The sequence below is a fragment of the Microtus pennsylvanicus genome, chromosome 2 (assembly GCF_037038515.1).
Source record: "Microtus pennsylvanicus isolate mMicPen1 chromosome 2, mMicPen1.hap1, whole genome shotgun sequence".
NCBI classification, from domain to species: domain Eukaryota; kingdom Metazoa; phylum Chordata; class Mammalia; order Rodentia; family Cricetidae; genus Microtus; species Microtus pennsylvanicus.
Genome location: NC_134580.1, coordinates 6,685,028 through 6,697,923, shown reverse-complemented (window position 1 = coordinate 6,697,923; position 12,896 = coordinate 6,685,028). Strand labels below are relative to the sequence as shown.

At 39.1% G+C, this 12,896-nt stretch overlaps 1 protein-coding gene across 9 annotated transcripts in view; it reads left to right on the top strand.

The window, feature by feature from the left end:
- The window catches only part of Tnrc6b (trinucleotide repeat containing adaptor 6B), a 229,099-nt gene that overhangs the window by 150,642 nt on the left and 65,561 nt on the right, over positions 1–12,896 (top strand). For all 9 annotated transcript variants that reach the window (XM_075959836.1, XM_075959832.1, XM_075959834.1 and 6 more), the window contains 2 exons: positions 5,353–5,440; positions 11,618–11,639. In XM_075959836.1, coding sequence (XP_075815951.1) covers positions 5,353–5,440; positions 11,618–11,639 — 110 coding nt within the window. The remainder of the gene's footprint in view (positions 1–5,352; positions 5,441–11,617; positions 11,640–12,896) is intronic.

The window sequence follows — 12,896 nt, the reverse complement described above, 5'->3', positions numbered from 1 at the left end:
TCTTTTTTCTTCCTAAGACAAGTTTTCCTGTGTAGCCCTAACTGTCCTGGAACTTAACATTGTAGACCAGTCTGTCCTCAAACTCAGAGATCTGCCTCCAAGTGCTGAGATTAAAGGCATGTACCACCATGCACGGCCTTGTATGTGTTTTTTAAAACAAATAATACATTTTATTTTGTGTGTTTGTGTGCAAAGGTGTGTAGGTTAGAGGACAGCTTGCAAGGGTGGGGTCTCTACTTTCACAGTGTGCTCCCAGGGATCAGCCTCATCTTGTCACATTTGGCAGCTGTGCCTTTTACATACTAAGACAGCTTACCGACCAGAATTACCACTCTCAAAAGTTTTCTTTCAACTGATAACTATTACAAAAATGATAAACAATGCTGGTTTTCCCTTTGGGGTCTCTTGTAGTTTGGGGCTATAGTTGTAACTCAGTGTAGAACCTGTGCTTGGCATGCAGGAGGCCTTGATTTCTATGCTCAGTGTGACAGGAGGGGGCAGAGGGAATATAGTTTGACTTCTTACCTTTCTAGATTTATTCTGGATTGTAATGTCTATTCCCTGTTGTATCTTCTTGTTTGCTACATATACTTTAGTTCTTTCAGTACTAACAAATGAAAGCAGAAGTGACACAGATTAGCCTCCTACAGAGGCAAGTGCTGGTACCTAGTAGTAAACCCAGCTCCTAGACAATGGCCGTTCACCTTTTATGTCCAGACCCACACGAAAGAGATGTGTGCAGAACATTGGGGTAAACAGATGAGAGTCCCTGGGGGCTGTGAGGGATCTGAAGAGCCCTCGATTCCATATATATTTGGAAACTGAGTCACCTGTGGACACTATTGCCTAGCAAGTCATAGGAACTCAGTAAATACAGTCTGCTGAATTGATTTGGTAGCAGTTTGGAAGGGAAGAGGTAGGTACAAAAGAAACATCCACCTGTCCTTCATACTTAGAAACTGTGGATGGTTAAGGGGAACTCACCTCACCTGGCATCTATCTCTCTCTCTGTTTCCTTCCTTCCTTTGTTAGCTTGCACGCTTGGTAAAGTTATCATTATTGTTATTATTTTGGTTTTTTGAGGCAGGGTTTCTCTGTGCAATACTCCTGGATGCTCTGGAGCTTACTATGTAGACCAGGCTGGCCTCGAACTCACAGAGATCCACCTGTCTCTGCCTCCCAAGTACTGGGATTAAAGGCATGTGCCATCACTGCCCAACTATTTTTTTTTTTTTAATGTGCCTGAGTGTTTTGCCTGCATGTGTGTCTGTGTGAGTGTCTGGAACCGGAGTTACAGACAGTTGTGAACTGTTGTATAGGTGCCGAGACATAAATTTGAGTCCTGAGAAAGCAACCAGTGCTCTTAACTGCCCCAACATTTGGTAAAATTTCAATATGTCGATTTTAATGAGTACATTTGTGTCAGCAGTTTTCAAGCCTGTTAGAACACTTGGGAGGGGGTGGTTTAAAGAAATCCCTAGCGATCTTATGTCACTGAGCTGGAATGCTGCCTGAGCAGTAGTTTTGTGTTTGTTGTTTAGGGTGACAGTCTTGAATTTAGAGTTCAAATCTGTATGGTTTTGAAAAGTTTTTTTCTTTTTCTTCCTGAGTTGTTTTGAGAATGAGCCACTGACCTGGTGCCCAGGCACATGCAGCTCTTCACCAGTGCTGTAGAGATTTTTAGGCAAACAGAACATTCTCCTGTACTCCTGCAGTATGACCGCCAGAAGCAAAGATCTCATCCTGCACAGTGCTTCACACCTGTAATTGCAGTTCTCCAGAGGTGGAGGCAGGAGAATTGCTTGAATTTGAGGCCAGTCTGGACTACATAGTGAGTCCAAGGCTGGGCTGCTACAGTGAGACTCTGCTTCAAAATAAAGCAAAACAAAATGCAAAGTCAATATTGGTTCCTTGCTGCCATTGACTCTTCTGCCCTATTGAAGGCATATCCCTCCCATTATTGCCTCCTAACTGCATCTTTTTGAGCCTGCCTGATGGTTTTGGTGTTAGCCCCTCAGTTTCCCTCTACTCACAGCAGTTTTCAAGTTTTCCATGACTTTGACCTGGGAAGCTTTCCAACCTTTTGCTTTGTAGTTTGCCTCTTAGCTTTCATGGTGCAGCTGTCTGATAGGTAAGTCCCATGGTGATAGATGATAATGGGTGATAGAGTACTTGACTAAGATTGTGTCTCCCAGCCTACTATTACTCTTCCCCTTCAAAACTGAAAAGTATTTTGTGGGTAGGTGCTTTTAAGCTCTTTGAAGGTTCCATTCCATTCACCTCTCATAATTTATTCATTTTTTATTTCTCCTTTGTTTTACAAATTTACATGATTTATAACCTCTTTTAGCAATACTTACAGTGATCTTATGTCATCCCATAGATTAGAATCCCCTTCAATCTGTCTTCTAATTTAAGGATTTCTACTTTGTGGCAGGCAGTTTGTTTTCATAGTTAGTATGCTTCCCTGGACCTAACCCCTCCAATTAGCATTTTGGTTCCTCCCCCCAAATAACTGTGGTTCTTTTAGTAAAGAATGGTAATTAAAAGCTGCAAGTCTGTGTGCTAAGTAGGCTCATTACTATTTGAGTATTCATTGTTTTGTAGCCTCATAGTTACAGATACACAGAGGAAGGGTGTGAGAAGGGAGAGAATAGGCACATGTATATGTTATGTCTCTGTTTATTGAAAACAATGAGTACTTGCTGATAACCAATTTAGATCCAACTCCATGTGTTTGTTCTTCCCCCATTGTATTTTTGTAGCTCCTTTTTGTTGAGGCTGAAAAATCTGGCTGCTGTTGTCTTACTGCCCTTCCATATTGTCGCCCTTCTGCATGCAAGTGCCTTTCCATTGCCGCTAGATTGGGTGTCCTCCTAATGCTTGGGCTCTGAGTCAGCACAGGGATCTTTAGAGCTTCCAAAATGATAATTCTGTGCAGGTAACACCTGAACTAAGAGGCAAGTCCTACGCCGTTTGATTCAAGCAAGTCGGGTGGGCTTTTAAATACAATTTGGCAAAGTAAAAATTCCCTAAGAAGGTGAAAAGTAAGAAGACTTAAATTCTACCAAGATGCTGCTGAAAAACACAAAGAAAAGTAAAACGGAGAAAGCAAAGCTTGTGTCCTAGAAAGCTTTGAAAAGTATTTGCTTTGGAAAGAAGTATCCTTCTATTTGAGCATGAATTTCACTCTTCCCTGAATTACCTGTTTATAGGAAAGAATTCAAAAAGGTTAGTTGTTTTTTGAGAATGTATCTCATTAAGACCTTTTTATTTTAGTGTGGCATTTTAATATAAATTTAATTTTGGAAATTTTATACTTAGGATAAATGTTAACTTGCTTTTTCAAAGCACCAAATATTTAAGTTTCACTATAAAATGTGGGGACTCTGTTGTGGTGACAGGGAATCTCGTCCTCTCCTTCTGCTCGATGAGAGGCAGAGGCATTGCTAGAGCCACTGTAACAGGGACTGGGCAACCCCTTTAGATGGCCACACCCATCCGTCCCAGTTTCTTTTTCAAAAATTTATTATAATTTGATGCATATAGATGTCTTGTCTGTGTATATATTTATGCACTATATGAGTAGTACCTGGTGCCCAGGAAGGGCAGAAAAGGGCATTGGTTGTGAGTTGTCATATGGGTGCTGGGAATCAAACTCATGTCCTCTTCAAAAAAGCAGCTAGTGCTCTTAAGCCCTGAACCCTCTGTCCAGCACTGGCTGAACTGTACTGCTGCAGATTCACATACACAGCACACAGAAAAGTTTGCCTTTGGTTGTATTTTCATATGAAAGTTACATTTGGAGTTTGAGTTTTGCATATAAAACTTGTGTATTTATGCCCAGCAGTGTAGGAGAAAAAGTCTGATATTTGTGTATGTGGATTTAGTGATAGTTTACAGGAAAGTAAATAGTTTTTTTAAAATACTGTTTTGCTTTGTGGGTTGTTTCTTTTGATGAAGTGTCACTTATGTAGCCAATGGTAGCTTAGAACTCAACAATCCGTCTCACTCCACTTCCCAAAGCATCCCACATGGTGGGATTGCCTACTGCTATGTCTGATGTAGAAAATTCTTGTTTTCTATGGGTAAAAGTACTGATTGCTACCGGACGGTGGTAGTGCATGCCTTTAATCCCAGCAGAGACAGGCAGATCTCTGTTAGTTTGAGGCCAGTTTGGTCTACAGAGTGAGTTCCAGGACAGGCTCCAAAGCTACAGAAAAAACCCTGTCTTGAAAAAACAAAAACAAAAAAACTGATTGCCTTTGCTTTGTTCCTTAGTTGCTTCTTTAATCTTTTCTTATCTTGGTTATTTTCTAGATGATGTCTGTAAAGCCATGAATTGATGTGTCATTACCTAAGATCCTAATTGCCATAGTTAGAATAAATAGTACATTTTAGAGTTACTTTGAATTTGTAATATAAATTGTATAATCTTAAGATTTAGCACAATTCCTCAACTGGAGGTCCATTAGTGTTATTGTTTTTTTCTGCTGAATGGAGCAGATTGATTGACCTGATTTGTATTTGTAGGGGAAAAAATGCAGTTATGAATTCACCCAACAGAGACCACTTTGATTTCTAGAACTCTTAGTGCCTTCCTTAAAAACACAAATAGTGGGGTTGAGGAGATAGCTGGTGAGTTCAAATGCCCAGCACTTGTGGTTTCTTTTGTTGGAGTTGGGGGTGAGGCAGGGTCTGTCTGTATAGCTCTGGCTGTCCTGGAACTCACTCTATAGACCAAACTGACCTCAAACTCACAGGGATCTACTTCCCAAGTGCTGGGATTAAAGGCGTGCACCTCTGCCACCACCATCTGGCTCACTTATGTTTTTGTTTTTTCAAAAAAAGAAAGAAAGAAAGAAAGAAAGAAAGAAAGAAAGAAAGAAAGAGAGAGAGAAAGGAGCCAGATTAGTGGTACACACCTATAATCCCAGCTCTAGGGCAGGGAGTTAGGGATCAGAGGCAGGTGGATCCCTGGGGCTTTTCAACCACTCGGTCTACAATAAACAACAAGCTATAGGTTCAGTCTCAAAAAAAAAAAATTGAGGTGGAAGGGCTTAAAGGATGGCTCAGTAGTTAAGAGTGCTTGCTGTTCTTCCAAAGGACCCAAATCAATTCCTAGCACTCAGTGATGGCTCATAGCCATCTATAACTCCTGTTCTTGAGATCCGACATCCTCTTCTGGCCTCCTCAGGTACCAGTCACACAGATAGTACAGACAAAATATCTATATCCCTAAAATAAAATGAAATTAAAAAAAGGAAAAGGCAGAGTGATGAAGGAAGAAACCCATGGCTCTATGGGGTATGGATGTGCTATGTAACCTTTCTGGTGTTACTTCTTTTACAGAGAGAAGGAGCAAGAAAGGGAAGAACAGTTAATGGAAGACAAGAAAAGGAAGAAAGAGGATAAAAAGAAAAAAGAAGCCACTCAGAAGGTGAGTTAGGCATTTAGGTCTATCATTTGCCAGTGCTCCCTAATTAGTGACTGCCTTACTTGAATACCTACCCAAGATATTAGTTTATTTGAAAGTAGAAAAAGACATTTAGGTGTATCATTTGCCAGTGCTCCTTAGTTAGTGACTGCCTTACTTGAATACCTACCCAAGATATTAGTTTATTTGAAAGTAGAAAAAGACATTTAGGTGTATCATTTGCCAGTGCTCCCTAGTTAGTGACTGCCTTACTTGAATACTTACCCAAGATATTAGTTTATTTGAAAGTAGAAAAATGTTTGAGGTTTATACATATTACTATACAGTGAATGATTAATAGTGCTTCAGCTTATTGTATGAAAACATTAGTAAACAATATTAAAGTCCCAACTTGTGTTTCACTAGCTGAATCATAATTTAGTATCCATCTTCTCTCCAAGTTTATAGACAAACTTCTCTCTCTCTCTCTCTCTCTCTCTCTCTCTCTCTCTCTCTCTCTCTCTCTCTCTCTCTCTCTCTCTCTCTCTCTCTCTCTCCTGAAGACAGAAGCTGTGTAGCTTTGGGGCATTTCCTGGAACTAACTTTGTAGGTCAGGCTGGCCTTGAACTCACAGAAATCTGCCTGCCTCTGCTTCCCAAGTGCTGGGACTAAAGACATGTGCCACCACCATCCAACTAGACAAACTTTTTAAAACTTGCTTGAGTATGCCCTATTTTTTTTAATTTATTTTTGCCTGTCCCTGGTACTATAGTTTAGGAAATTTTATTTTATAATGATCCCATCAGTGAACTGCCCTGGAGACACGTGTTGAGAGGCAGGAAGATGCTCAGTTTGAGGTTATCCTGGGCTACATAGTAAGTTTCAGACCAGTCAGAGCTGCATAGTGTGACCCTGTCTCAGAAACACTGAAAAGGAAATGGTATCTTGTACAGTCCCTTGGAGAATAGAGCATTACATAGCTACGAGGAATGTGCTTGGAGAGCAAAGACACTAAAGAAAAGACAGAGCTGAAACCATTTGTCTGATGAAACTGTTGGAAGCTGAGAGTGGTGAGAACGTCCTGACAGGCGCAGCCTTTTACTTCAGAGCATTGCTCCTATCCCTGCCTGGCCGGGCTTTTCCCTTCTTAACTATTCCTGTAGTAACGTGGATCATGGGCTCTGGCTCTTCAGGGTTGCTGTGGTTCTTTTTCTGAAGACAAGATTTGCTGGCCAGATCTTGTATGGTTACATGGAGATTTGGGAAGCAGGACCTCTCTGAGGTCAGTCAGCATGAGGGTCCCTACTGGTTTTTGTAGAGGTATTATAAACTGTTAGAGGTTCAGAGAGAACTGTTCACAAAGAACAGTAAAGGCCATCAGACCTAATGGGAAGCAGAAGGACCACATTGCAAGTTTTTCCAGCATCACTGAGGATGCATGCCCTAAAATTTCGTTATTTGAAGTCATATTTAAATAGAACATTTGTGAGGAACAGCATTTGAAAAATCTTGGAAAGACTTTCTGAATTGGGTTAGAGATAACCTTGGTGTGTCAAGTGTATGAATGTAATTCATTCTTTATGACTTCATTAAAGGAACAGGCAGTTATTATTTAGAACTGTATCAGACTGCTGTGTGATTTAAAGTTTTGTCTGCTTTTAATGGTATTTCTGTCATGTTGATAGTGGTACATCTTTTATCCTATCTTCATGCTGTCAGAGTACTTGCTGCCAATCTTAGCCTATCAGAATTACCTGCAATTCCAGAATAAAGAGTATGAATTTTAAAAAGCAGATAATGATCTTGGTGTGGTGATGTACACCTATAATCCCACTACTTCAAAGGTGGCGGCAAAATGATTAGAAACTGAAGGTGTTCCTCAGCTACATAAAGAGTTCTATGCCAAGTGGGTTACGTAAAAACTATCTCACAAAAGAGCGAGAGAGCACATTGAATGTAGAGCCACCTTCCCTGTCAATGAGGCAGGTGCACTAGTGTTAGCATATTGGTTCTATTGCCCTGTGGTCTTTGAGCTCCTGCCCTGGACCTTTCTGACACACCACTACCACCCAAAATGGAAAAAAAAAAAACCAACAAACTCAAGTGTAATAATGAGATTGAACTTAGAGAGAACTTTCTCCCTCCAGGTCCACACAATTTTTTATTGAGCTATATATTTTTTTCTGCTGCCCTCCCCTTCTACCCTCTCCCATGATCCCCATGCCCACAATTTACTCAGGAGATCTTGTCTTTTTCACACATTTCATCTACTAAATTGGTCCAAAATTTCCCAATTTGGGAACAGAGTTAATAGGCTGGACACCAAGGATCTGAATAGGGGTTGTTGTCTAAATGACAAGGAGACAGTGCTTGTTTCAAAAGGTATATATTCCGTCTTCATTCTTAACATAGATGTTTGTTGCATTAAAAATATTAACATCTCGTGTTTGTAAATCAAATACGCATCTGTATTATGTATTATGTATTCTACAAATAGGAAATTTATTTGAAATAAAGGAGAATCTGGTTACATTGAAAACTGAATTGGGATTATTTACGCAAAGTGTGTAGTTTATACAGCTAGACAATCTTCCCCAAGTGCATGCATCTACGTTGAAGACCAATTGAGAAATACTGACAGGGGCTAGAGAGATGGCTCAGTGGTTAGGAGCACTGTCTGCTCTTCCAGAGGAGCCAGATTCAATTCCCAGCACCCATATGGCAACTCCCAACTGTCACTCCTGTTCCAGGGATCCAATGCCCTCATACAGACTTATGTACCGGCAAAACACCAATGTACATAAAATAAAAATAAATTAAAAAAGAAATAATGACAAAGATAATAATAACCTTAAATTTGAAGGGATTAATCATGACTAATATAAAAATTTTTGTTGGCCATGGTGACGCCTGCCTGTAACCCCAATTCTTGGGTCTAAGCAAAAGTATTAGAAAGACGTTGAAGGTCAGCCAGGGCTGCCAAAAAGAAAGAAAAAACATTTCAGATGAGCTAACAAAGTCTAGGCTGACACTTTGTCTTTGACAACATTTTATTATGCTGAACCACTGTATAATTTTATAATTAAATTCCAATTTAGCAATTTTAAGGAAAGAGCACAAAGCTTACCATGTGATTGCTTTAGTGGTCCCAGCATTATTGTAAAGACAGCTAGAAGTCATAAAATGTGCTCTGGAAGAAAGAATTGTAGAGAATATGCCAGAAATTCTATTCTGTGGTTGTTAGTTGGCTTCTACATCTTTCTTTTTTTCCTCATAATTTTGTAACCACCACTTTGTGTCTGTCTTCCTCTTTAAACTAGGTATACATTTCTTAAAATTTGTATTTATTTATTTTTAAAGATTTATTTATTTATTATATATACAGCATTCCATGTATGCTTGCATGCCAGTAGGGAGCACTAGATCTCATTACAGATGGCTGTGAGCCACCATGTGTTTGCTGGGAATTGAACTCGGGAACTCTGGAAGAGCAGTCAGTGCTCTTAACCATTGAGCCATCTCTCCAGCCCCTAAAATTTATATTTATATCAGCAACATTCACGTGTCTGGGACCCAGTAGTTGCTCAGAATGTTTGTTGAGTGATGGAATGCTCAAGAATGGGTGGTAGTGCGCTGACTGTGTAACTTGGTGGAAGAGTGTTCTGGGTTCCATCCTCAGCGCTGCAGGGAGAAGAAGAATGAATGATGCCAGTGTAATGTTATTAAAACATTGACTTTCATTTAGGGCTAAAATTAAATTTCTTCCACACAGAAATTAAACATGAACCTCTTTCCACCGTGTTCAATGGCAGTTGGCTCTTTCCAGAACCATCCCTGAGTAAACCATGTTGAATTCCCATTCACGAGAGAGGTGTAAAGAAGGACTCCATTCATTCATTAGGCTGATGCTGCGAAAGGAGCATTGTGTAATGTTGGCAGGACATGGACTCTGACTGTCCAGATTTCCAACATCTGAGAATTGGCTGTTGTAACAGCACCCACATTATAAGACATATTCAACATGATTTAGATTTGTTGCTTAAAACTGGGGAAGTATTGACTTTTATTCAACGGATCTTCAAAGTGGCATTCCAAGAAATAGTTACAATGGAATAAAACCTAAATTGCCATCAGGAATTGGTGTGTGAATCAAACCATTCATTCTTGGATAATTGGGGACTGTAGAAAAATGTACAAGGGCTTTTCACTAGAATTGAGCCTGAGCAATTAGTAGTGGAGAGCAGGTTCATTTTAAGACACTTTTCCACAGATTTCCGTGTAGTACAATTAGCCTGTCCTTTAATGCAAAAATGTAAGAAGAGCTCCAGGGAGTCCTAAGATAGAGTGTTTAGGTCAGATTCAGAGTCTAAGTGTGCTAGGATCTATTTGCGGGCTGGTTAGCTACCGGACAAGCACTTCAAAGATGACCATGTTTTCATGAATAGCAGTAAACTGGAATGATTGCCAACCACACGTCTTTTAAAAGATGATTGTAACATTCATTTTTAAATTAATTAACCATTCACTTAATTACATTTTGGGTAATATTTGAAAGTATATAAAACAGTGCCTAAATGAAAATATACTTCCTTTTATATATGAGTTTATCTCTCACCATAATTTTGTTTAATATATTTTTGGTTTGGGGAATTTCAGACATGCATACAATATATATTTTAACTGTATTTACTACTCCCATTCCTCTCCCAACTCCTCCCAGATCCACCCCATCAGCAACTCCCAATATCCTGTCGTCTTCATTTGTTTGTTTGTTTTGTTTTTCAAGACAGGGTTTCTCTGTACATTTTTTTTAAATAGCCTACTGATTGTAATTTGTGCTGTTCATGTAGTCCAGGGTGTGGGGCCTTCTATACTACTATGCCCAGTAAAGCTGGACCAGGGGCCTAACCCTTAAAGAAAGCTTTTTCTGCCTCAGAAGCCATCAGCTGTCAGTAGATCCTCAGTTAGAGGTGGGGCTTCAAGACCCCTCCCCGCTTCATGCAGGATTGTTAACTGGGTGGATTGTGTGCAGGTCTTTTCTAACTGCTGTGAATTCACAGTGTAATGGTCCAGACCTTTTTTGGTCCTACCTTCTTCTAGCTCATACTGTCTTCCTGCCTCCTCTTCCTCTGTGGTCCCTGAGTTTTGGAGCATAGCATTCATTTTTAATAACCTCTTTCAAAGTCAGATAGTGTTAAAGTCCTTTAGCAAATTGACAGTTTGGAAAAGTAGGTCAGATATGGTACTAACAATGTAATGTATCTGTGGCTAGGATTCTGGCTTACTTGCTTTGGGATGTTTTTCTTTTGTGGCCCTTTTGTGGTTTTGCTTTTATATTACAGGAAGTATATGATGAATGTCACGGTGTCATTGTGCCCCCACTCCACACTGCTCTGTAGCAATATAAGAAGTAGTTTACCTCTGTCATATAAAGATTTCCAGCATGACCTCACAAGTCCATTGCTATATTTAACTACCCACCATTTTAGGCTTTTTCATAGACTCTTACTTATTGAAGTACTTTTTAAAAAGCACTCATACCTTTTTATCAAAATTTGCATAATTCAGTCTTATGTTCTGCTTTTATAACTTTGATGATGATAGCAGATACCAGTTGAACATTGGCATGGTTATCTGATGTAACCCTTACCAAAACCCTGCTAGGGGAAATGACTATTTCCACCAGGTAAATGAGTAATTGAGATCATACAGGCTTGGTTTCAAATCTTCCTTGCAACCATGATTCCTGACTTCAGGATGAGCCAGCCTCTCATGCTTAAGTTGGAGCTCAAAGGTATTTGAGTTCATACTCAGGTAGAATCTTTTTGTGGTAATTTAGTTTCTGGCCACATCTGTTGGATTTTCTGGAATTAGAGCAATCAGAATGGCTAACCAGTCCCAATACATCATTCAACAAGTAGAAAGTTTTTTAAAAAGTTGTTTGGTTTTGGTTTTTGTTTGTTTTTTATAAATTTAGATTTCCTTCAAATTCTAGTTGTATCAGTATGACTAAACATATGGACATAACTTCTAGAAGATATCGAATTGACTCACAGCTGTTTTGGATTTCAACTAAGCCTGGATACTGTGTTTTCTGACAACTTGAATTGCCTACGTTAAAAGCATTAAAATGTTCTTACAACACAGTACTGAATTTAAAAAGCAAATTTTATTTACTTATATCTGTTATTTATTTTGCAGGTCACGGAACAAAAAACCAAAGGTAAGATTTTTATTCTCTTGTTGTGTTTAGATTTCACGATGCTGCTGACTCAGCTTGCAATCCACTCAGCAGAGAGTGGGCACACTAATTAAGGTGGGTTGTTTGCAGTCACTGAAGAGCAGCAACAACAAACAAAAAGCACTTAGAATTGTGTTTCTAGTTGGCCTTACTTTTTAGGGAGCAAAAGAGTAAATACTTTGTTTTAAAAGTGTGTGAATCATGATTTTGAACTAAACTCTTTCAGAACTTTTAGTATACAGTGGCAAACTGCCAACTCCTAGTTTTTGATGACAGTTGCTGTCACTTACCCATCTTGGTGCATGAAATATATTGCGTCTGAAACTGGAATGTCACATCTAGAATGTTCAACAGCCTTCTGAACTGGAGCCTGGACTGTGATTTTTAAGATACCAAATTTTGAATAAATTAACTCTGCTTGAAAAAAAAAAATCTGATGTGTTGCAAACAGAAGCAAATGACCCTTAGGCCATTCTCAGTCTGATACTGCCCTTTTCTGTGGTTCTTTCTGCTCTCCTGATTCTAATTATGTAGTTTTGTTTAATAATGGTCATTGTTGGATAGCAGGCCTTAATAGTGGGAGGGAAAATTCCTTGAGATAATGCTTATTTTGAGCACTTAAACATGTGGTTCTCATTCAAGTGTATATTAAAATAGTTGACCTAGTTGTCAAATTATATGCACCCAGGCTGCTGCTAGACCTTGTCTTACCTAGGCTGGAGTTCTTAGAGATGTACCTTAAAGTGTCCATGCAGCCTCAGAACATGAAAACCATTGACCTGGATTAAAAAAAAAGAAAAATCATGTAAGGGTTGGAGACTTGGATTTGACAGGAGTCCCTTTAATGATGAGGTAGTTTGAATTCAGTTTGGTTTGGTTGGTCAGTTTGGTCAGTTTGATGACTAACAGGCAAAAACATGCCATTTAATGATCAGTTTTCATAGATGCTTTATCTAAAGATAGCTTTCTTAGGAAACATAATTATGAGAAATTCTCAAGTAAATACATATTAATCTATTATATTTCTAATCAAAGGCATATCAAAGAAGACTATGTCCTGGGCCTTTGTTGTGATTTAGAAAGTAAATTGTGAGACTCTGCTATTATAATTATCTTAATTGGTTAGGAGAATAGTGTTCTTCCCCTTGTCCAGTTCAGCCATTTCCGAACCTACAAGTAGGCTTTCTTCTAGAAAAATCCATCAAATATGTTATTTTTCCTAAGCCTATTTAGAAGTAT